At 35.2% G+C, this 27,162-nt stretch overlaps 1 protein-coding gene across 1 annotated transcript; it reads right to left on the minus strand.

Moving 5' to 3' along the window:
* Positions 1-5,829: 5,829 nt before the first annotated feature.
* LOC117327750 (HIV Tat-specific factor 1-like) lies at positions 5,830-26,427 on the minus strand. The gene is made up of 8 exons (XM_033884879.1): positions 26,338-26,427; positions 25,142-25,296; positions 24,562-24,979; positions 23,732-23,940; positions 21,914-22,083; positions 21,145-21,253; positions 7,233-7,322; positions 5,830-6,282 (listed from the first exon to the last, which is right to left on the minus strand). The coding sequence occupies exons 2-8, from the start codon at positions 25,265-25,267 to the stop codon at positions 5,851-5,853; spliced, it is 1,554 nt and encodes a 517-aa protein (XP_033740770.1). The 5' UTR covers positions 25,268-25,296; positions 26,338-26,427; the 3' UTR covers positions 5,830-5,850.
* Between the last annotated feature and the right edge of the window lie 735 nt (positions 26,428-27,162).

Genomic DNA, 27,162 nt, shown 5'->3' on the forward strand with positions numbered 1-27,162 from the left:
TATTGTTTTCCCTGATGTTTTAGAAATTTGAATGCTAGAGAAAATTCAAGGTGTTCCTCAGAATATTATATGGTTTTGCCGGGGAATATTGATGTATAGAACATTATCAGTATGTCGAGTATATTGAGATTTTATACAACCACTGTGGATGTAGTAATGAGTATCCTATAAAATACAATCACATGTCAATGATTACCTTATTGATGTTAAAATAATGTTATATCTCAACAAGTTCTTGGGTCATTTTGTTCGGTGATTTATTATCGACTTTAGTCGTGGGACGTCAAATTTAAGGAGTTAGGTGATGCTGTGGAAGGGGGCTGCCATTTCTGACACCGTTACGGGTTAATCCAACCCCGATAAGTAAATATTCCCTAAACACCGATCTGATTAGACTGGCCCACCAATAACACCGTTAACAGTAGCACGCGTCAGACCGACATGTAATGGTAGTAGGTGAAGGGATATGTGAAATACGACCATATTCCCAGAGGTAATTAAAACTCGTTAATGAAAGCAAACCGTCTACTGGTCAGAATGGTGTTGTCACTCATTGTGTTAACAAAATTAATGTCAAAAATTCTTCAGTGGGATACGGAAACTCTACAGAGTAACATTATTTCACTTAATGCATCAATATAAATATTTTTGGTAATTTATACTTTCCCATGAGATAAGATGGTTTTATTTGCGGCAAACCAACATAGAATGATTAACTTATATGTATTTATTTCCTCGTTAAGTTTAGGTGAAACTGTTTGGAACTCCCTTAAGAGGTAACACCTATTATATAAAATGTTCATCGTCGTATCTGATTCAAATGTATCTAAACAATCTATAACAAAACGCTATTTCTACTGAGAAAACATTATTTCGACTTTATGGTAAAACTCTATGTGGAAATATAAAATGTACTGAGAGAGGGGAATCATGTGTTAATCATGTTATGGCATTAATGTTATTTATCGTGTTGTTCTGTTGTTATTATTATACTAATGTGGGCGTGTAGAATACTTTACTTTAACATAGCAATGTTAACAAGTTTGAATTCCACAAACTAAGGCCATCTGTTATCATACTTTAAGTAATAAAGTCACAAAAAAAACAAAGGTGGGGTTAGTTTTTAATTAGATCAGAATAGAAAGTGGACGTTTAATGTGTGGACCTGCCATGTTAAATTTTCTGTTGCTCGTCCAAGCCGGTGGTGCTCGCTACTTTCTCACCAATACATTCGGATTTCTATATACTACACGTACTCTATGCCACTAGTATTACATAGCCTTTCAACGCGCCTCACATTCTCCCACACGTAAGTAATATACGGGCACTACCCCTCCGCTCAGACTATGATTTATCTTCCCGTAATCCCCGGGGGTATCCCCGACCCCCTGCGGAAATGTCGTTCCCGCGAGATTCCTCTTGGAAGCTTGTCATTCGTGGGTAAGTGGGAATAAATAAGTGACAGATTATACGGACTTAGCAAAGTCGTTACATTTGGACTTTCAATACAGCGAAAAGGAACCATCGACAATGTAATGAGTATTCGTCTAATGTTCGCACCGGCCATGAAAAGCTCAAAGAGCCCGAAAGTCATAACATAATTACATAGTAAATTACTGAAATCATATCTGAAGAAAGACTTTAAAAATGTGCGATTTTCTGGTTTGCTTGCTTCTAATGCAGAAGTATTAATGAGGTAACTTGTAGGGCAGTAAATCGCGGTTTATTGCCCGTTGCGTTCCAACACTCTGGCAATCCTTCGCTACTACTGTATACTAAGAGCACTAGGAGTACACATCACCCCGTCACAATCCTTGGTTTGTTGGCAGTCACCAAGTTTGTACTGCACAACTGTTCTATATAAAAAGAAGTTGTTTGTTCATACATACTCCACACGGTAAAACACACAAAGAAACAATACCAGAATGCCACACAAGGAAACAATGTACACAATACCAACAAACAAGGAAACAATGCACACAATACCAACAAACAAGGAAACAATGTACACAATACCAACAAACAAGGAAACAATGTACACAATACCAACAAACAAGGAAACAATGTACACAATACCAACAAACAAGGAAACAATGTACACAATACCAACAAACAATGTACACAACAATACATAAATATCACAACCTCAAAATTAGAGGAAACAAGGTACACAACAATACATAGATATCCCAACCTCAAAATTAGAGGAAACAAAACCTCAAAACTAGAGGAAACAATGTACATAACAAACATAAATATCACAACCTCAAAATTAGAGGAAACGATGTACACAATACATAAATATCACAACCTCAAAACTAGAGGAAACGACATCACACTATCAACATACAACAAAGAATAGCAGATACGTTTCAAAACTGACAGGAATCTTTATGAAATATTTTTCTTTAAAAAAAATTATCCAGTGCCTTTCGCCATATTAATAAATAATTTCCCTTCAGTCTGTTTAGAAATGACACGCATACATTTTATAAGAATCGTACATAGGTAGTTCAATAACAGTAACGGTTTGAGGAAATGATTACAAGATCCATACCCAGCATTTCGCTTTAAATACGATTTTTATATACTTAAATGTATTCATATGTCTCTGCTACATCTACAGTACTTGTTAGAAAGATAAGGTATTTATCATTACAATGCTTTTAAATCCTTTTAACAGTTTCTTCTCACATTTTCTCAGAACTGACGATCAAACGGGATCAATGTTCGAGATTACATCTTATATAACTGTTTGTTCTGCTTTGATGCCACTTTTGTAGTATGTATGCATGGTTTTGTTGTCTTTAGTGACATTTATCCTGGATTATTGATAATTCTAGTGGCATTTATCCATAAATTTCCTGTCTGAAATCTGAAGTTAAAACATAATTTATGAATAGAATAATGCCTTGTGAGTTTATATTTCAGCACATACAACTCTCATTTAAATTTAAACCTGGATCGCACCCAAATGAATAAATAAAACCATTATTAGTGTCAGGAAAGAAGCCCATGATTCGGACGGGAATATTTATGTTCAGGGGTCTATCTCTCTAGTCAGTAAGCGACACCCTGCAAATTATTGAAAATTTTCCAGTTAATCTTCCTTCCCTAATACCAATTTGAAAACAAAACTGCGATATTTAATAGACTATGAGTTGAATTATTGAATATCACTTTCCGTTTCCTTCGAGTGATACTGAACCTTAATACTGGACCTGAGTAAGCGAATACACCCATCACGTGCGCACAACTCTCCCAAGGTTCCAGCATACATGCCTTTACAAATATCCTTTACAACTTGCTCATAGGGATAATTCAATTTGCACAATTTTCATAATCTTAAAGAAAAAATCTTGTTTTAACACGGCTCAATTGTATTTGAAATCCAGATTAAATTTGATGATGTTTTTGACTTCATATAAAGGAGCTCTAAACTCGCTAATATAAGTCCTCTCCGCCGTTATTTATGATAATTTAATTGGTTCCCGAGATAAGCCTAATTGAATAAGTGCATTCGTATCTTTTGTCAAGTGGATACATCTCGCAAACGGTGAAAGGTCAATTTCTACACACGGAACACTTAAAGGGGTTATCATTTGTTATGTAACACCGCTAACCCCCAAAGAAGACGTTGGTAAGTATATCCATATCAGTTTTCACGCTCACGAGCACAAGTCGATAAGAAAATGTATATTTATTTACATGTAGCGAGGCTATATCTTTATCATTTAAGACACGATTCTAACAGCTCTGTGTGTTATCACGCCGCTCCTACAGGAACATATAGCTACAGATCTGTAATATAAAACCGTTTATCTTATCACATTGGTATCCAGCATAAACCTCACAATATGACCCGTGAAAAGGTAACAATTAACGAAAATAATTCATTATTTTATCTGACGAACGAATCTAGTCATAAATGATCACCTACTAGGTAAAGAGTTTCCTTTAACATAACGAAATCGGTCAGACGCGACATTGGGCAAGTCACTTCGGTATCCAACATTCGGTAATATAAAAGTCACAGAATTCACTGATGGAAAATAGTAATAATGTAACCACGTGTTTAGCTATTCCACCCTTTGCCAAACAAAAGCATTCCTATTACCAGATCAATAATGAGAAATAAGTAATTACTCTGAAGTATGTATGGTCACTTAGGGACCTATGTTTTACCATGCTTACATTAATGTTATGGTTGGTTAATCAAACTCTTTATTATTCATTATTCTCTAGGGTAGAATAAAACTACGAAAAGTAGATACATCGAAAATAAATTAATACAGAAAAATATGGTCCACTTTTTGTGATTTCTGCGAAAAAATATCCTGTTCTATTTACATTTTCGTACTACCGCAAAAAAATAAAAATAAAAAAATAATCAAAAACACCAAACAAAAACAAAAATCTTTGTTACCTGATAATGAACAATGTAGAAGCGCTTGTATTACATATTTACTTCTTCACATTTTAATACTTTGTCCTTATCAACATTACATATCTAATTACTCAGTATAATAAGGGTACATTGTATGATAGTTTATATCATATTATCTTATATCATTATTTCATGTCTAATTACTCAGTATATAATTGATACATTGTTTAATATTTTATATCATATTATCTTATATCATTATTTCATGTCTAATTACTCAGTATATAATTGATACATAGTTTAATATTTTATATCGTATTATCTTAGTTATCATTATTTTATATCATTATTTTGTATAACATTATTGGCATTTAATTAATATTAACAACTTTTCAAGTTTCATTGCTTAATAATGAAAAATGCTCAATATTTGAATTTTTATGTCTACTTACTTTGAAAAGTGTGAATATTACATATATAAATCTAATAATATTAATATTTTATGTTCTTGTTTTAATAAATTAATAATTTAACCAAACAGTCGGAGGTTAAATATATCAACAATTCATTTAAAGAAGAAAACGATAATCTTTTTATAATCTTACGGACCGCTGAATGCAGGCAAGGCCATTTATTGATTGATTGGTTGATTGATGGGGCTGAACGTCCATGTTCCCGGTCATCGTGTCACATCTAATAAAGTATCCAACAACGAATAATAAGTCATATCAAGAGATTTACGTAACAGTAGAAGATAATAGGTCAGATTTATGTACACAATAATGAACACTAAAACAATAGGTAGGTCAGATATAGGTAATATTTATGGTCTCGTGTGATCCGAGGACTTTATCCGAGGACAATTTACAAAAGGTCAGATCTATGGGCGCGCGTGACTTAAGAACACTTTTAGGTCATATCTATAGTCTCGTGTGACCTAAGGAAGCATTCTTCTATAGGTCAGATCAAACATAGGAACACTTACGCAATAAATGTAGGTCATAAAGATGTGTGATGTGACCTAATTACGCTGATACAAAGATCACCTATGGTCTTGTTTGGTATATATTTACATTTACACTGCAGCCCCACTATATAACTCTACCAAGCTCACTTGGATGTTATGAGTCCATAACTTCCAAATCTTTATTATGACGTCATTATTATAGTGACGTCATAATTGTCACGTCGGCGATAACGAAAGATGGCTGTTGAAAAGGCTGTTCCGTCTTTGACGATAATAATTTGTTCATTCATCGTCGGAGCAAAATTCATGGATATAGTCTTTATAAATCGTTGTCAAATGTAAATATAAGCATTGAACTGCTTTCATTTGGAAGTTATGGGCTGATGAATGCCAACTGGACATAGGCAAATTCAACATGAAGCGCTAGACAACAGATCAGATGTTGACAACTGATTAAAATAACAAACAAGCAGACTTCTCATATCCACAATGCTATTTATTCTGTGGTCATTGCCGATGCGCTCGTCCCCTCTGCGGTGTTCGCCGCATCCATGGAGTTGCCTGAGGAATTAAGATTGAGATCGTCTTGTTCTTTATTATCATTTGCCTGAACTTGAACCTTATTCGGTTCATCATTAGTGTCAGTCTTAACAATTTTGTCGGCGGTATCATCATGATGATCTATCTGATCTTTGGCCAGACCACTTTCTTCCTCTTTTTTCGCATCACTTTCCAAGAACTTCTCCCACTTGGACAACCGTTCCTCTCTCTCTGCTTCCGACTCTTCGATTTCAAACTTGGTTCGTCCGTCCCAATTCTGTGCCATGACACGCCTCTTTGAGAACCATCTGTGGTGAAGAGCAGCTATACAACCATCAGCCGCTTCTGCAGTCTTGAAATAAACCATCATCACACCGTCGGGGTGGTTCTGAAATGACCAAATGAAATATTTCATTGATATTCAAATAAACATTACATTTGGAATGGTTAAATGTGCTACAACGCCGACAAAGAATTTTCATGATCGAATCTTGTTACAATATACAGTACCAACAGTTAAAAGTTTAGCTCTGTAACCACTCTCCAAAAAGGGTGAGGTTCTCTTTTTATCTTAAATAAGTGAATAAGTAACTAATCGCATATCGACAAACTGTTTCCGTGTCCAGACTCTCTATATTCCGCAAGTACCACCCAGTTATACATGCGGTCATTTTTGTGAATTAAATATATTTCTATACCATGGGTTCCATTCAAATCATTTCGGGACAAACAGCGTTTACGTTGTCAGGGATGTTACATCTTCCGGTGTCTAACATGTATCCTTCGGTTAAAACAAAATATACGGTTGACCAATGGATTGACCTATATATACAATATACATGTACATGTCTAGTTATTTGAATGTGTAATCACTGTTATGAAGTTCATTGTTAATTTAGCACATGTTAAATCACACTCTCTGGAGACGGCATCGACTGTAGGCTTCCACTGTTTCAATTGTGACGCCATGGCTTCATGATGGCGCATTGTTACATCACCAACGAAAGAGGTATGTAGTAAAAATATCGTCATGTTAGGTTGTTTTCAGTCCGAGAAAGGCTGTTTTTCAAATGCTTTGCAAAATATCTCTCCGAATATATAGCTAAAATATCGTCAAGTCAGATTGTTTTCCGTCAGAGAAAAGATAGTTTTTCAAATGCTGTTCAACATATCTCTGCAATTAAAGCAATATGACATTTGTATATTCTAAACAATAGCTTCACAAATCTCATATGCAATTAAAACGTACTATTTACTAGCATCTGTGGAATCGAAGCTTGTTAATATATGATAAGAATGAGAGGAATACAACTGCATTCAACTGTTTTAAAAACTTACGTCGAACATCTTAACATTTTTCACTTCTCCATATCTGCTACATTCATCTCTGACATCGTCTCTGAGATCATTAATCAATGTAGGCTCCTCCTGCAGAGAGAGAACGACAACGTAACATTAATTCAATGTCGAACAAATTGTATGAAAGTAGCACATTAAAAAAACAACAACATCGTTATGATTATATTTATCTATGTATCAACTTAATAAAATTAATCAAATCTTTAATAACATAGTTTCCAAATTGATAGACTGTGAATTAGTTTTGATTGTTCCCAGTTTTCTCTAAAATGTCTATCAGGATTTAAAAAGGAAGAAGAAGAAAAAAACTCTTAATGTAGACCTGCATGGTACGAAAGGACTTGATACTGATATAAATTCAGGAGATGTATTAATTCCGTGATATAGTCAACATGACAAATGTAGGCATAGGATAGTTAGAAGAATATAAAATAAGTTCGTATATTTATAACAAGTCCAAATATTCGTACGGATTTAATCGTACCAGGAAAGTTAAAAGTAAATTGAAAATAATACATCCTGGTAGGAAAATATAAATATCCCACAAATTATTCTATCTGAGACCGACAACTGGTGAGGTTACAGATATCCTGACAGAGATATAGAAAGACCTATATCGTATTCATGTTCTCTAGTAAATAGTTACCATTCCCCACTCCCCAGATGTACATTCCACGTACCCCGGGAATACGGCACGTATAACTAATAGTAGTAGCATAGCATGTATGTACGGGTTAGAATGATCTGAGGGAAGGGAACGTCACATTTGTTACGGAGTTACTCGGGGTATTCCGAGATTTGTGACCTTTATTATATCTGGGTATGATTTATATGTGCAGTCATGAATTAACTGGTCTTCTTAGTATTCCAAAAAGCATGAAATATGTCATAACTTGTAACTGAATATCTTACCGGTAGAACAGAAGCGTTTACCAAAAACTAGCATAATAAATAAATAATAACAAGAGGAGGAACCGCGACTGTGACAATAGCAATGTGGCAGTTCATGTCGTCGCTCTAGTACATGTGAAAATACAAACATAAAGCAATACCCTCTACACGTAGTTTATGTCGTTTATTTATGTGAAATGTGTTTCATTAATCAAAGTCAACCTAGGTTGTATATATGTAAACATAGGACACAGGTATGTGCCGCCGTCGACATGATTAGTACACCACACACGTATGAGAAAAACAAAAATATGAGAATGGGCCACAAATACAAAGGCGTGTGTGACGTTGATGATGAAATTTCACTTAAAAAAGAAGTAATACCGAAGTGTAAACAAACTCGAAATTCTACCTCAAAATCGATGAAACAAGACAAAACAAACAACCGGAGATTCAAAACAGACATCCTTGAAAAAATATAAATAGTGGCAGGTGTTCCGCAAGAGTTAGCGTTTTCTGATTCCTCAACAACACCGGAATATAAATCTAGGTGACATCAAAGTAACATTCATATCACGAGATACAACACCAGACAGACATACAATAGAATATCCAGGTATACGAAAGAGCATCGAACACCTCGACCTTAATATCAAACAACAAAAAAGGAACATTTCTTAATGAGGCCAGAAATCGACCATAAATCATCATCATGATCTTCCTCAACCTGTGTCGTCACTCGAAACAATGTTACACGTTTTATCAGTCAGCAATAAACATCTATTATGGAATTCGTCGTATTGAAAACAAATAGATGACATGCAGTATATATAGATTCAACACAAAAAGTTTAATATTCACTTTTTCGCTAAAGGTTGTATTAGCGTATAGTTCTTCAACCTTTACCACAAGTTTCTGATATATAACCATCACTGTACTATACAACGGTAAAGCGCAAATGTGAAACATGTAGAATTATATGATACAAAATGGGTGTGTTCACATGTACTATTATCACCAATATTCAGAACCATTGTTTGAGGTACTCATTTTGTTGGGATGATTTATAGCTACAAATGCATGTTTTATGGGTCTACATATACATGCAAACAAAAGGATATCACGAATTGTTGCATTTCTACTTATCACTCAAACCAAAAAAACCAATAGAATGTAATAAAATATCTATGAACACAACACTTAAAACGACTGCTTTTCTTGTGGAGCAACATATCGCAATGGGTTTTAGATAAGAAGCAGACATTTGCCGTTTATGTATTTCAGTAACAGATGAAATCGTACGACTGGAATACCTATTAATATATACAATAAAACCCAGTTTTGTTTGATTCTGTTTGCGACACAACCCATCACTTAGCCTCCCGCTGCTTACCGTTCTTCCATAAAACCAAACATCGCATGCTTGTGCGGACTTGTATTCACTTACACGTCCTATGAAGCCAATTACAATTCTATCACGGCAAATTCCTTCACGTGAGTCTACATATCAATTTGCTAACAACCTCATGCGCATTCAGATGTGAAATGGACGCATTAATGTTTTAGGGGACACCAAAAATGCGAAAAGCTTGCGCAGCACTATGCCCCTGTTGGGATGGAAATGACAAAATTCCAGCATGCAAAATACCACGGCCATTTTGCGACATCTTTCTTACATAAATCAAATAATTGAATTACCTTCTCCCAGTATTGTGTAATTTGTTTTTTGAAATCGGACCCTTGGTAGCATTTGTCTTGGAGCAGACGACACGTGTAGCTCCCCGACCTGACAGCCTCGTGCAGATGGCATGCATACCTGGGATTACAAGCGCGAGCAATAATGGTTTTTTGACGGAACCCGATCCTGCCAATTATTGTGGATATTACATCTAGCCTCTTTTCCATTCATACATAATGGCTGACTTTTAACCAATTTTCTTACAGTTTGCTCACGGAAATATTTTCCTTGACAGCGACATATCTTTCTCGACCTGTTCTCCAACTGGATCCCGGTTTTGAAGTCTGTTCTCCATGTGCAGTTGTGTCGAAAATCGGATTTATTTTCTAACCCAACAGTTAATTACTTCAATTACTATTAACGTCCATTAAAGCAGCATTCTTGGTTATAATGAAGTTGCATAAAAAGAGCACTGTCCCTTCGCATTACACGTGTTTGCGTCTTTGTACATGCCGAGTTGCACCTAATGTTTGTCTTTTACGCGTCTGTTGTACCTGCTGTTTGTGTGTATGTCAAGTTCTACCTCATGTTTGTGCCATGTGAAAGTCGTGTTCCACCTGATGTTTTTATCTTATGAATGTCGTGTTTCAACTGATGTTTTTATCTCGTGTATGTCGTGTTCCACCTGCTGTTTTTGTTTTGTTTATGACGTGTTCGACCTGATGTTTTCTGTCTTGTGTATGTCGTGTTCCACCTGATGTTTTTGTCTTGTGTATGCATATAAATGTTTTTGATTAATTCGATATGGTATATCATTTTATCCAGTATCTAACAATATTTACAGTTACCCTCATACCGGAAGAGATTCACATTGAAAAAATAAATTATATGTCAAACATTAATTAGCAATTAAAAGGACCTGTAATTTATTCAGTTCAAAGCGTTTTCAAATACCAACCCACTAATTATAATGCATCAGTAAAACATTTTCAATGAGATTATATTATCCGAAGTAATGGTTTGATATTGGAAATATATAAATATAATATAGGGAAGGGGAAGAGAATGTACCAGGCATTATTGTCAAATATAAGGTCATATCAAATAATATTAGAAAAAAAAGAAAGTGAATTTAAGATAAATTATATACCAAATAAATAACCCCATTTCAAACACGAGAAAATAATTTTATATTGTATATCACATTAGTAAATATATACCAAATTGATAACCGAACGGTATATAAATTACTATACACTGTGTCGGATATCATAAACAGACTAATGTTCTTATATTCTATTTCAGTTAAGTAAAATTATGAAACTCAATAGCATACACAAAATAAATAGCCATATATTGTATACCAGATAAATGACTCAATACATCAAACCAGATAACCCTATATTGTATACGAGATTAATGGCTCGATATTTTAAACCAGAAAAAAAATCATATATTGTATACCAATTAAAATGACTCAATATTACAAACCAGAAAAATAACCTTTTATTGTATACCATATAAATGACTCAATATTTTAAACCAGTAAAATATCCGAAGATATTGTACACAAGATAAATGGCTCAATATTATAAATAAAACAGATAACTCTACATTGTATACAAGATAAATGGCTCAATAATATATATACCAGACAAATAACCCTATATTGTATACCGATTCAAATGTATACCAGATAAATGACTCCGTATTATAAAGCAGACATATATTGTATACCAGATACCTGGTAAGTTACCCAATATTATAACAAATAGTCCTATATTGTTTATCAATTACGTGATTCAATGTTATATTCCATCAAATAACCAAAATATTATATTAGATAACTATCAATACCAATGGCTATAAAGTTACATGTAATATAACTGCTATTTTGTATGTTGGTATTTTCCCCGCTAACACACACATAAGTTTTGAAACCTTTCATCCTTCATGACTCTCAGAAATGGACATTAAAATTTCACGTGTTTACAGCCAAGGGCCTCCCTTTACGACAAAGCCAATAACTTATACTAACCACAGACATAGGACCACCTTTCACAATTTTATGTCACTTTATTTCTGTAATTAAGAAATACACATTAAACTAAATAACAAAATAAGCACATTTCATGGTGCAATTTCAAAATCATTTGCACATAGAAGTTAATTCGATACACCCAGGAATTTTCTCATTTCTGAAAAAACTGTAACTTCCCAATCCAAATTGGACAACTTTTCCGTGTCATTTTCACGATGCCGTATCGTATCCACAATTAATTCAAAACTTGCCATAGACATTTTTTACATATGACAAGTTACTTTGATGTGGGTAGGAGCCAAATTTACACAGTTACACAAGCGAAATTGTCTCCCAATGGGGTCTAGGTAATTGTGGGGATGGCCACAGTAGTCAAGCGCCCTTCATCTCCTTAATTTACATCTGAGAAAAATCTAAATTTAATAACTCCCTTTCTGGGCTTTAGGTAATTGTTATTGGGTCCCTAAAACATACCCTAAGTAATATCAACGCTACAAATCTACACATATAGACAAATTATTCGCTTACAAACAGGACTGGTTTCATAGGTACAGGGGGTAATATCCTCAAGTAGTCTAATACAGTACTGGAATTAATTCACAACTTGGGGTTAAGTAGCGATACACAGTAAATAATCGTCCATTTAAATCTTACTTGTGATGTCTCATTAAACATAAGCCCAGTTACAAGTAACCCCCACAGATCTCGCTATCCTTACTTTTTCTTTTTCTCTGCGGCCAGATTAAACATCTAACTTCACCTCCACGGTAAGAAATCTACCTAGAGCTTATGTGCAGTTAATAATTACATTTCGGGACAAGATATAGTGCAAACTCTGTTTTTCCCACACTAAAATTAGACTTACAACTGTTCCGAACCAGCTTTGGAATGATTAATTAGTTTTTAATGTTCCCAGAAAAACAAAATATGTGCCATTCAGAGTAGATTTCAGTAAAATAAAAATGCTTATCCTACACGTTACTAACTACTCTGTAAGTCGGTTGCCTCATAATTGATTACAAAACTACACTGGGCAAATCCGCTGAACATTTAAACAATTTATATAATAACAAATCTGAACATTAATTTGGATATCATTCTATCTCATTATTTTTATTATAATTAAACATGATTTTTTTCTGACAATTTTTTAGGAGAAATATTCTTCAGATGATATAAACACATGCCTTATTAAATTAAATACATTTTACAGTAATACCTCATCTAAAACACTGCTTAACTAGTAAATTGTTGCACGTACATTGATTTGGCAAGAAATATGATGACTGTTTTTTTCAACACAAAAATAATTTTACAATAAACAGCAAAGATTTCTGCAAAATTTGAAATAATTGTATTTGAAATAGGAATTTCTAATTAAATACATCTTATATGCGGTTAGACCCGACGAAACCGTACCAGTGTACGGTTTGACGTTAGACATACGTTGTTAGTTAAAAAAATGACATTGTTAGAAACAACGATAAACAAACTGAGTGTATCATATATATATATGACGTGGGGATATGTTTGTTTAATTCTAGTTTAACATTCATTATTCCGTACATAATGTATACATTTTTGAGAGTGTTTTGTAAAATTGATTTCGAGCTACATTGTAATATTGTCTTCGCTTATTATCAATTTTAAAAGAATAGATTTTTCATCACCTCAGAAAATAAGTGCTTTCATTTTCATATGAAGTCATTTCGTGTAAAGTAATTTTAAAAATTTAAGTCATTAATTAGAATAAACATTAGAATGGTTAAACACGTTAAAAATAGCACCTCCAATCTGCAAAACTAAAATTCACACCAAAAGATAAAACTTCCTTAGGTGCCAAATTCTATTACATATAAATACAAAATTTTCTGGACAAATCTGGAAACAATGTTTTACGATATATATATTAAATTTAACATATTTAATTATAATTTATTTTATTTCCTCGTTAAACAGGTATTTCATGTACAGCAAAGTCGTTACTGTAAAAATACCATTTAGCCATTGGATTTTGTCATTGTTCGTGAATGGTTAGTCAGTACTACAGACCAATATATATAGACAACAGGAATGCGGACAGGCAAACTGTTTTGGTTGAATGTGAAACATTATACAAAGATGTTTACTAACTAACTGTGAAACCATGTAAATGATATGGTTGTTACTGTCCGAGAAAGCGAGACGAATTGGGGAGTAGTTCGGACGGTGACAGTTTCTTTATCGCAGATTCTCTACAGCAGGGTAGGGGTTCTCAATGAAGCAAACTAAATATCATATGACCAACTATCAACAAAACAACACCACACAAAATATCATCAACCCCTTCCCGTGAAAGAAACAAACTCACATACTCAAATACCAGCCATCAGATCAGTTAAAACCTCAGAAACACTTAATAGCTTATTCTAAATCTAATAAAAAAATTAAAAACAGATTCAAACTAAGTATGTAGAACTCTTGGACTCGGACATTCCTTTCAAATTGGGAAAGGAATTAATATAAACTTGCTTAAGCTTGTTTTCTATTTCTAAATTATAAAAATGTATGTATATTTGAATTTTGAATAAAAATATTGTTAAACTAATAAGGCATTGCAAAGTAATATAGCTATATGGTAGCGCATTGATACATGTAGCTACTCCGGGATCCTATAACTAGTAAGTCCTATACCTACACCAAACACGTGTTTACCGTTAATATCTTATGCCGTACAGTCAGGAACTGAGTTGTGCTATTCAAATGGGAAGTGAACATGAGTTTAGTAAGTCTACATACTACGGAGACAGGTATTGCTCCGATGTCAGAGAATGCTCGCGTCATACACGGTGTTCCCGTAATGACTTGAAGTCTACTACCAACTTACCAAGCCATTGTGCAGGTGGTGGCGTAACACACGTACTAGTTCATATTATTACATAAAATTAACATAATATCTGTTGCATAGGCAGGTGTTATGTCCTTGACCAGATGCTAAATCCCATGTCAACCCTACAAATATTCCCATCAATACCCGCACCATTGAATATTTAACGCCTTGTTCTCATACCGATAGCAACGTTTATAACAGCAGGTCTTACTGACACTAGTTAAATGTCATTGTTCCCCACATCAACCAAGATTTAGCACCAAAATACGTATCTGTTTCAATTAATCATTTTCTGGCTAAAATCCCATGTGATGATAAACACCCTGGTGTTTTGCATATGTCCACATAAAATAAAATAAATAAATATGGATCGGGATCACTTAAACAACGAATCACACGACGTGACAAGCGTCTAACGAAAATATCACGAATCGTATCGCCAGTCAGGGCGCGGGATCTCTGGTCTAGAGGAGGAGGGACATGGGAATCGAAGTTACTTTAGGTGAATTTGGACCTATCACGATGTTTTAAAGCGATTGTTAGGCGTTATGGTAAGATCAAAATTTCCTATTTCAGTTTAGGAACTACCTGAATTAAATGAATTTTAGAACAGATGTCAGAACTTTCAGATCTGTTTTATGGATCCCGCCCCCATTTTTCGTGATATTCTTCAGATAACGATAATAATGTTATCTGATGGCATACATGGGTTTTTCTTGAGAAGGAAAGAAACAATGTGCTACCTGTATTATTTTACCGTTTTTACATAACTGGTATAAAGTCTTTGGGCATAAAGAAGACTTTATGACGATTGACTGGAATTTTTATAAGAATGTCGCTCGCAAGCTTATTATCAAAGTAATCAAAATTCGTGATAATATCAACGACGGTCGTCTATTTCCTCGATCTATTTGGTGTTACTGATCTCCAATATCATATCCCCCATTTTCAAGTGTTTGCTTGGAAATTTAAATCTCGGCCGAGTCCCCAAACCTCGTCTCTGTGGTGAAGCCGTATCATGTGGGAGGTAGGTAATTTGATCAACACACCAATAGACAAGTTTTGGGTGTATTCATTTCAAGATGTTTTCCTTAGATGTAAACCAGGTACTTGACAAGGTTAGTTTGTCACCGCTAACGGTGCTGATGAGATGCCACTTGAAACAAGTAGCCTCCCTTGGTGTAGAAATTCCAAGCTGTTCAGGGAGGTGCAATTGATATGGGAAACTGCATATCTATAATGTCATTGGACAATATCAAAACCATTCCGCATTCTTAGTTTTTCAAACGACTGACTTTTGCTTTGTTTATGTTTAGACCACATACCACACTTCTTTATAATATTGAACGCAACTGGCCACTTTTATGGGAACTGAATTCAGTATATAACACCGAGTGTGCCTTATTTTTATTTAGTAGCATTCCAGTAAGAAGGTTGTTTGATCTTTGTAATTAGGTGGTCAGAATTATACTGTGTGTACGTATACTAGTACAGCTATGCTAAAACGAATAATTAGTACGAATATTAATATAGGTACTTACAGCTACATCGTTATATGTATGTATATATATAAATTTGAGGTAGATAAAGAATTAATGATATCAAAAACATAAAGAAAAAATGTTCGAAAGCTTTAGTACACAGGAAAGTTGATCCAAATGATATATGCTGGTTTGAATTTTCTGTTGAATTTACTAGAACATTCTAATTCAGAAGAGACTCGATATTCAAACTAAGAATAAGGATAACCACTTCCATCAGATTTATTTCTGTATATAATCGGTATAAGTGATTTGGAGAGAAAATATCAGTATTTAATCGTTATTTATCCAGATACACCTAAAAAGTTCCGCCCTAGGATAACATGAATATTAAAAACTATCTTATTGGTTTATCATCTCTAACGTAGAAATAAAGCATTAAATCTTGTGGTTATAAAGACTAGCCTATCAAAAACCTCTTAGTAAGGTTTTCAGCCAAACTATATAAACTGTCATTGTTTTCAGTATGACGTGATATCCCCATTAATTCTTGCACCGATCACGAGTCGCTCATTTAATTTTCTATGCTGTTTCACATGTGAAGAAAACATTTATGATTTCAGTCTGCCCACTTCATATTCTTGTTATTTCGGGAAATGGCGACACTTTTGTTGTTTTGGGTTTTTTCTTTTGAATCAACGTTAAGCTTGAACTCCAATGTCTTTTGTACAGTCCTTTGTCCTTGTGTGTGGAGGATGTCATACAGTTGTCTGTTGTATAGTCCTTTGTCCCTGTGTGTGGAGGATGTCATACAGTTGTTTTTGTACAGTCCTTTGTCTGTGTGTGTGTGTGTGTGTGTGTGTGTGTGGAGGATGTCATACAGTTGTCTTTTGTACAGTCCTTTGTCCTTGTGTGTGGAGGATGTCATACAGCTCTTTTGTACAGTCCTTTGTCTGTGTGTGTGGAGGATGTCATACAGTTGTCTTTTGTACAGTCCTTTGTCTGTGTGTGGGGGATGTCATACAGTTGTCTTTTGTACAGTCCTTTGTCATTGTGTGTGGAGGATGTCATACAGTTGTCTTTTGTACAGTCCTTTGTCATTGTGTGTGGAGGATGTCATACAGTTGTCTTTTGTACAGTCCTTTGTCATTGTGTGTGGAGGATGTCATACAGTTGTCTTTTGTACAGTCCTTTGTCTGTGTGTGGAGGATGTCATACAGTTGTCTTTTGTACAGTCCTTTGTCCCTGTGTGTGGAGGATGTCATACAGCTCTTTTGTACAGTCCTTTGTCTGTGTGTGTGGAGGATCTCATACAGTTGTCTTTTGTAAGTTCCTTTGTCCTTTTGTGCGGAGGATGTCATACAGCTGTCTCCTATTTCATGTTATTTCGTGTTACATTTCTAAACATATTTGTTATAAAAATGTCACATTGATATTAACAGATTTTCTAGAGCACATATTGTGAATATCTTTGGACAGGTCTATTTCGGTGCCGATCTCAGGAATTGATACACCAGGTGAACCTGTGTTCACAACGTATTGAACATGACATCAATGGTGGCTCATGGTGGAGGGAGTTGTAAAGGATACACATCACAGGTAATATATCCCAACAAAAGTAAGGCATACTCGACATAGTTTCTAGATAGCTTTGTACACAATCAGTATATCACACTGATTTTAAGTATATAGTAGCCTCATTGTCAAGTAAGGGACAATTATCTTGATAACCTGTATCAACAACATTTACTGATCCCAATGGTGAACTTTCACTGTCAATTTTCCCATATTATTTTTATCACATCACTGATAATTGATAGACCAGTTATGACAACAAACACATCTTAGGATTACAGAAGTGTAGTGAACAGGTAGTGTGTATAAAGAAGAAAAGGTGAAAACGTTTACACTGTAATCTGTACAGACAAGAAAATACAAAAATCTGTGAAAATAATCAGCAAGTCATTACTTAACCTCTTCACAAGTCATGAGTGTCTATCTCTACACAAGTCATCAGTGTCTACCTCTACACAAGTCATCAGTGTCTACCTCTACACAAGTCATCAGTGTCTACCTCTACACAAGTCATCAGTGTCTACCTCTACATAAGTCATCAGTGTCTACCTCTACACAAGTCATCAGTGTCTACCTCTACAGAAGTCATCAGTGTCTACATCTACACAAGTCGTCAGTGTCTACCTCTACACAAGTCGTCAGTGTCTACCTCTACACAAGTCGTCAGTGTCTACCTCTACACAAGTCGTCAGTGTCTACCTCTACACAAGTCGTCAGTTTCTACCTCTACACAAGTCGTCAGTGTCTACCTCTACACAAGTCATCAGTGTCTACCTCTACACAAACCGTCAGTGTCTACCTCTACACAAGTCATCAGTGTCTACCTCTACACAAGTCATCAGTGTCTAACTCTACACAAGTCGTCAGTGTCTACCTCTACACAAGTCATCAGTGTCTACCTCTACACAAGTCATCAGTGTCTATCTCTACACAAGTCATCAGTGTCTACCTCCACACAAGTCGTCAGTGTCTACCTCTACACAAGTCATCAGTGTCTACCTCTACACAAGTCATCAGTGTCTACCTCTACACAAGTCATCAGTGTCTACCTCTACACAAGTCATCAGTGTCTACCTCTACACAAGTCATCAGTGTCTACCTCTACACAAGTCATCAGTGTCTACCTTTACACAAGTCGTCAGTGTCTACAGCTACACAAGTCGTCAGTGTCTACCTCTACACAAGTCGTCAGTGTCTACCTTTACACAAGTCGTCAGTGTCTACCTCTACACAAGTCATCAGTGTCTACCTCTACACAAGTCATCAGTGTCTACCTCTACACAAGTCGTCAGTGTCTACCTCTACACAAGTCGTCAGTGTCTACCTCTACACAAGTCATCAGTGTATATCTCTACACAAGTCATCAGTGTATATCTCTACACAAGTCATCAGTGTCTACTTCTACACAAGTCATCAGTGTCTACTTCTACACAAGTAATCAGTGTCTACTTCTACACAAGTAATCAGTGTCTACCTCTACACAAGTCATCAGTGTCTACCTATACACAAGTCATCAGTGTATATCTCTACACAAACCGTCAGTGTCTACCTCTACACAAGTCATCAGTGTATATCTCTACACAAGTCATCAGTGTCTACCTCTACACAAGTCATCAGTGTCTACTTCTACACAAGTCGTCAGTGTCTACCTCTACACAAGTCGTCAGTGTCTACCTCTACACAAGTCATCAGTGTCTACCTCTACACAAGTCATCAGTGTATATCTCTACACAAGTCATCAGTGTCTACCTCTACACAAGTCATCAGTGTCTACCTCTACACAAGTCATCAGTGTCTACCTCTACACAAGTCGACAGTGTCTACCTCTACACAAGTCATCAGTCTCTACCTCTACACAAGTCATCAGTGTCTACCTCTACACAAGTCATCAGTGTCTACCTCTACACAAGTCATCAGTGTCTACCTCTACAAAAGTCATCAGTGTCTACCTCTAGACAAGTGATCAGTATCTACCTCTAACATTATTATATTGACAGGAAAATATATTACCTGCAGGTGCATAATGATTTAATACTATATTGATGAATTAAAGCAAAAAAATGTGCTTAATCCCTGTTGAGGCAAGAACAACATTAAAATCGTGAATATTTTGGTAAAATAAGACAAACAGTTCAATTTGAGGTTTCTTTTAAGGATGATTGACAGTAAAAAGTGATTTTCAATTCCATTATTCACATTTTAGCAAATGTATACTGTGCTTTAGAACACCTAATTCATTAAACAAAATCCATGTTAGGGTATACTTTCCCCTACTAAAATCTAGGTTAGGATGTATATGTGACATTTTCACTAACCTCAATCCTGGTAGGGATATGTATATATACTGATTTCATTTTCCACAATCCAAGTAGGGATATGTACATATGCTAATATCCTCAAATAGGGAAATATATATGAAATTTTTTCCTAACTAGAATTCAGATGTGCATATTTCATTTCCGTCAGTCTAAGTAAGAAAAGTGTAACAGATATATACAGCGTGAAATTTAATCATTTTGAATTACAAAATAATTCTAATTTTAATTTTTGTGATTAGCGTTTATTGTATCTTTTAAGCAATCTGTTCCAAGGGAGATAACCAAAATTAAACCATACAAGAACGAAAAACCTGATATTGGAAGGGAGGCAACCCAATCAAAAACGCATTGTATAATGGTGTAACTTCCATAATATTTACACAAGTACTAGCTTCCAAAAAAGTTAAGAGGACTACCAACAGCATTATCTATGAGTAAGCATTATAGTTAAGTTTGAGATAGATGGGTATGTTGAAGCTTTTGAAGTCAGTGGAGTTTCTCTCATATGCATATCTCTCCCAAGTCTATCAATTTCCGACCATAACCAAAAAAATCAGCACCACTAATCATGCGATAATAGTACAATGTCCAACAATCCTGCTGGAACAATTGTATCTCTGATTTTATCAACCACATGATGTTTTTATTGCAAATAATTTCCCCTACTACAAATGATGACATCACATACTGAAGGTAACCAATCACGTAGTATAAGCAATGCTAGCGAGGCAATCAAAGTAGATAGATCATTCATATACATGTGCAATCCCCACAATATGGCTGGTACAAAGACCAAAACTAATGCTACCATTCCTGGATGGTAGTGAAACCTTTCTCTGATGTTAAAAGTATTAATGTGTGATTTATGACATCAAGGGAATTTCGTTTTGTTGAGTGTATCAAGTAACTTAAGAATGTTCAGAATTTATTAAATACATACCTTGAAGATGAGTATTATCACTGCTTACCTAAAGGCTCAAAAATATCTTAATATATACCAATTACTACATAGTTACAGTATATACTGTCATAACTTACTTCAAAATCATTTGGATCAAACATGTTCTTTAAGACAACAACTTTCTCATTTTTGGGTCGAACAGAACCTTGTCCAAGCTCTTTTTTCTCTGGTCTCCAGTCAAACAATCTGTGTAATTATAACACATATACATTAAATAACATTTCAATTAGTTAACTAACTAGTGCCATCAATCTGACAGAACTAGTGAGTGGGATCAAAGAAATGACGAGATATCAAGCTGATACATCAAGCCGACATGTGATAAATCTTGGACAAAGCACCAGTACAATCGGAAAATTAAATCAAAATAATGGTTGTGATATCGGAAAATGAAGACCTCAGGTAATGAAAACCATGGTATGAATTGTATGAGTGAATAAGTAAGTGTATTGGAGTATTGGCTTTATGAAATCTGATCATAAACAAATACAAATCTTATTATTACATGACAGTGAATTACAGAGGAGGAACAACTACCTCGAGCTCTATGAAACCATATTAGAGTTGACTGTCCATGGCCAACTCACCAGTTATCCATATTCTTATGTAATGTGATTGTTTTATATTTTTTCTTTTCTCATAATTTGATAAATTTCTGTCTGCAATAGTGTTATATATCAACTCATTAAATCAAAATGCATCTAATGAACACTCATTATCAGAGATAAACCATTTTTCCACTAAGGGGAACAACTCAAATACATTTTTCCATGAACTCTAATAACAAAATTTCACCATGCATTTAGAATTTTTTCATCATTTGGCATTTCATAAATATGTTCTTACTTTTCTTGTTTCTCCTTGAACTTCCGCTTGTCTTTGTTGCTGAGTTTTTTTCTCCGTTTGCTGGGATCAAAATCTCCCTTCATAGTGAACTTGGCCAGCTCTACCTTGATCTTATGACCTCTGAGCTCAGAATCATCCAGAAACTTCCTCGCAAGTTCCACAGACTCAACCTGAACACAGTATAAAACTATTCCATGTAAAAGTCTTACCAAAATTCACAACACTTATAATTCACAATGGTAAGTGATACATTACATTAGTATCAAAATGATAAATAGTTCTCTCCCCTGTTGTGAAAATGTGATATACAAGAAAACAGCTCTTTACTCAGGTTCAATATAAATTCCTCGCATTTCTCCCCTTGTGAGGTGGTAAATTAAAGTGATTACAGACTTGCCTTTCACCTTAGCAGTCTGTGTTTGATTCCCTGATCGTATGTGAAAGGTATACTTATATTCATCTTTAGTCCTAAGAAATAAGGTAAATCTTCATACCTTACAGTAAACACCTTTCAGTAAACAATCATCAATTTCCCTCCCCATATCACCTACTCATCTATCCATTCTAGGATAATGTTCCTTCTTTTCATCAACTGTAAGTCTGTTCTGTTTAGGGTTTCCCTAACAGGTATATTAAGTCCTACTGATCTTTTGTCCCCTTTGGATACCTTACCCTGGTATACCTTACCCTGGTTAACCTTACCCTGCCATACTTTACCCTGGTAAACCTTACCCTTGTAAACCTTATCCTGGTAAACCTGACCCTGGTATACCTGACCCTGGTATACCTTACCCTGGTATACCTTATCCTGGTATACCTTACCCTGGTAAACCTTACCCTTGTAAACCTTATCCTGGTAAACCTTACCCTAGTAAACCTTACCCTGGTAAACCTGACCCTGGTAAACCTTACCCTGCCATACCTTACCCTGGTATACCTTACCCTAGTAAACATTACCCTGGTAAACCTTACCCTGGTATACCTTACCATGTTTAACCTTACCCTGCCATACTTTACCCTGGTAAACCTTACTCTGCCATACTTTACCCTGGTAAACCTTACCCTGGTATACTTTACCCTGGTATACCTTACCCTGGTATACCTTACCCTGGTAAACCTGACCCTGGTAACTACCGTTTAACCTTACCCTGGTAACTTTACCCTGGTAACCTTACCTGCATACTTATACCCTGGTAAACCTTACCCTGGTATACCTTATCCTGGTATACCTTACCCTGGTATACCTTACCCTGGTATACCTGACCCTGGTAAACCTTACCCTGGTAAACCTGAACCTGGTATACCTTACCCTGGTAAACCTTACCCTGGTATACCTTATCCTGGTATACCTTACCCTGGTATACCTTATCCTGGTATACCTTACCCTGGTATACCTTATCATGGTATACCTTACCCTGGTATACCTTACCATGGTAAACCTTACCCTGGTATACCTTACCCTGGTAAACCTTACCCTGGTATACCTTATCCTGGTATACCTTATCCTGGTATACCTTATCCTGGTATACCTTACCCTGGTATACCTTACCATGGTATACCTTACCCTGGTATACCTTACCTTGGTAAATCTTACCCTGGTATACCTTACCCTGGTAAACCTTACCCTGGTAAATCTTATCCTGGTATACCTTACCCTGGTATACCTTACCCTGGTATACCTTACCTTGGTAAATCTTACCCTGGTATACCTTACCCTGGTAAATCTTACCCTGGTATACCTTACCCTGGTATACCTTACCCTGGCAAACCTCATCCTGGTAAATCTTATCCTTATATACCTTATCTGATAAATCTTACCTTTATATAACAGCAGCGCCCATCACCTTTCGGATTTCCTTCACTATCCTTGTAAAGTTTGAGCTTGAGACCTCGGCTGAGTGGGTCAGCCATGATGAGGCCGTATTTGCCCATCAGTTCTCTGAATTCGTCGTCAGTGATATCCAGTGGCAGTCCAGACACATATACATTGGTGTTCTTTGTTTCATCAACATCAAACCAAGAAGGAGCTACAGAGACAAGGCAAAATAGAATGTACATATAACTTACAATTTACATTGACTCAAATTTAAATAGTTTATATATGAAGTAAGATGAAAATCTTTAACATGAACATTTAGTCATTGACCCAAGGAATTTAAGCATTGTCACAAAGCATGTTCATATACTAACTTTGAAATCCAAATCAAAGACTCCGCAGTAAATTATCAATAACTAATATACATGACTGCACCATTGAAATACACTTTAAGTAATGGCAGAAAAGAAGGTTCAGAACATGCTTAGAAATGGTAGGCAAGTCAGCATGATATCGTTTTGGTACAAGTTCATTTTAACTACACAGCAGTGCCCTTGAATAATTAGCCTGATTTGATTTATTTGTCATTTACCATTATCTTTAAAGGCATTTACCTAGGAATTGGTCAGTTATTTATGTGAACCAGTCAGATAGCTAACAGGAAGCCTGAAGTTAGTACATGGTGTGTGTATATGTCATCACAAATTTCAATTTTTCTCAAATGGTGCAGAGAAAATATGACAGTATAATGGAATCAAAGCCCTTGGATTTTGAATATATTCAATTCTCTGACAGACTATTAAACTCAAATTTATCAAACATTTTTAATTACGTTCTTCTGGCTTTTTGGGTTCAGATGCCTTTTTTCGTTTCTTTCCCTTCTTTTCCTGCTGACTTTCATCTGCTTCCTTTTCCTCTGAGTTTTCTTGGTTGTAATAATCATATCCACAATATTCTACTGCTTCTTTGTGTCCATAGTAGTATGCATAGTAATCAAAATATTTCTTCCTGTACTCATCACTGTTTTCATCAACCTCCTCCTCACTTCCTTCCTCTCCACTGCCCTTGGCTTCCGTACCAGGATCCCTCTGACCACCATAGTACTTCTTACAGTACTGATCATACCATTCCTTGTACTCAATGCTGTTGATGTCTGCTGGAGGAGCTGGGAAATCTGAAGTATCAGGCCTAGGGCTGGCCTCTGAAGCACCATAGCTCATCTGATATCGGGCTATAAAATCATCATCAATCTATAACAAAAGAAATGTAAAAGTAAATCAATTGACCCTTCAATGAATCAGTTAAGCTCTAAAAAGATCTATTAATACTATAATTTTTTTCTTTTTCTTTTTGGTATATATATTCCACAGAAAGAGATCTGGTCAAAATATCAAAAATTTAGATAGACCTACCTTTGGAAACCATGCTTGTTTCTCATCATTCCATTCATACTCGGTCCCATCCTCATCAACTTTGGTTTTTCTCTTTTTCTGTTCTTCCTCTTGTGCCAGCTGTGCCTCAAAATCAGATTCCTCCATTGAATAGACAGTGTGTAAGGGAGGTAGCCCTTGAAAAAGTTATTAACACAAGTACATGAGACTAGTACACTGCATCATTGTACAAGTTTATATAAATGCACTTCCAATATACCAATTCTTAATATTTTGTTCGGTGGTCCTGAAATCCCCATGTGATCTTAAATTTAAGGAAAATTTACTTTGGAAAGATGGAAAATGTGTGGATGTATTTTTCATATTACATAAGACAAGTAACACGGATCGAATAGTGAATTGATGCACAAGTTAGTATGTTTTCCCTATTCATCCATCATCATCTGTAAACTAATCATACAAGATACGAGAACATTCATACTGGACCTGAAAATAATTGAATTATAATTAATGGCTACACAAACATACATCAGATTCCCTTGTGACCACTGATAATTATTTATAAGGCAAGCCTAGTCACAGGAGACTTGACACATTCCTATAACCCAGAATGGAAGATGTCATTTTTTATTCAATTGTAAGTGATCTTGGGTCGGATCAAGGGTTAAATATAGTAATCTGGGAGTCAGACCCCGGGGCAAATATTATTCTGGGAAATACAAAAAGTGTCAAGCCCGTGGTCTAGTAGTAGTACTTTGTAATGTAAATTGATTGTACTATGTCCAACATGTCCAGTATTGCCTTTAGTGCATTCCATAATCTTCTTTAAAGGTTTTACACAATAGGTCTGATAGGCTATTAACTATTTACATGAACTTCATTTTAGTTGCATCCACTAGTACTATAAACTATTAGAAAACATACCCCCAATATCTATATGCAGCTAAACACAAATGCTTTAATACAAACACACCAATCTATACCACATAAGCTCGTGACAGACGTCTATGCTGAGTTTAGTATCAGGGATGAATAGCATATGCTGTGTAGATACACATAGATGGGAATGATTTTACAGAACGTCAGCCACACGTTTTTCTGGACCGGTTGTTTATTATTCTATTTTTATACTTTCTCGCTATAACAACAGGAACTTCAGTTGAAAATTAATTTCTTATTACGTAGAGAAAGCAAATATGCAACAATAGCTCCATTACCTTCCTCTTACAGACAGAGAGCACAAAATAATTAAACCGCAAACAATGTGACTTGAATTTCCTCGATATTGGCGGCCATATTTTCTCAACTGTCGTAATCTAGTCTAAACTAATGTCGTATTTTATAGCAAAAATTAAAAAAAAAAAATAAAAAGAGAAAAATAATATATTCTTCAAGAAATGATGAAATATCGTTCAAATTTGGGTATTGGAGTTGTGCCAAAAATATATATTAGGCCTAGATTTCTACTATATTTCCCATATTTTACGACAAACCTGGATCAAGGGAAGTAACTCTTACGTACTTACCGTGCTTTGTGGTTTCAAACTCCAATTTAGATCTACCGAAATCAGTATAGGGGACATACATAAAGGGATTAGAGATTCCAGTAGTTTGGAGACGGACATAGCATGAGCTTTTGTGCACTAAGCCGCGAAGGCGTGATTTCCACTATATAACTAATACTATATACATGTACCAGCGGGCATTAAGTAAAATTGAATAATTTTATTAAAGATCTGCTGATTGATATAAAATTAAGTTAACTTTTTCAAAATTGTTTGCTATTAAACTTGATCATTAGCAATGTAAATGTATTCAGCTTTTATTTGATTCCAATAGAAAAAAAAAAATCGGATGAAGACTTTTGGAGAAAACTTGCTGAAAAATAAGCTTTATTTAATGCAAAATTTTAATAGTTTTATGAAAAAAAAATACAAATGTATGTTTCAAAAACTTAATCAGTGCATGTGTAATTTATCAAGCTTTTTACTATTCCAAACAAGATTGAACGAGTATTTTTGGAGAAAAGTGGTTCAAAACAA

Source organism: Pecten maximus, chromosome 5, assembly GCF_902652985.1.
Source record: "Pecten maximus chromosome 5, xPecMax1.1, whole genome shotgun sequence".
NCBI classification, from domain to species: Eukaryota; Metazoa; Mollusca; class Bivalvia; order Pectinida; family Pectinidae; genus Pecten; species Pecten maximus.

Excerpts from the sequence above, each read along its gene's own strand:
- LOC117327750 (XM_033884879.1), bottom strand. The coding sequence starts at position 25,267 with ATGGAGGAATCTGATTTTGAGGCACAGCTGGCACAAGAGGAAGAACAG. Across the intron at positions 22,084-23,731 it reads GGCGCTGCTGTTATATAAAG|GTTGAGTCTGTGGAACTTGC; the intron begins GTAAGATTTATC and ends TACTGTGTTCAG. Across the intron at positions 7,323-21,144 it reads TTGATCCAAATGATTTTGAA|GAGGAGCCTACATTGATTAA; the intron begins GTAAGTTATGAC and ends CTCTCTCTGCAG.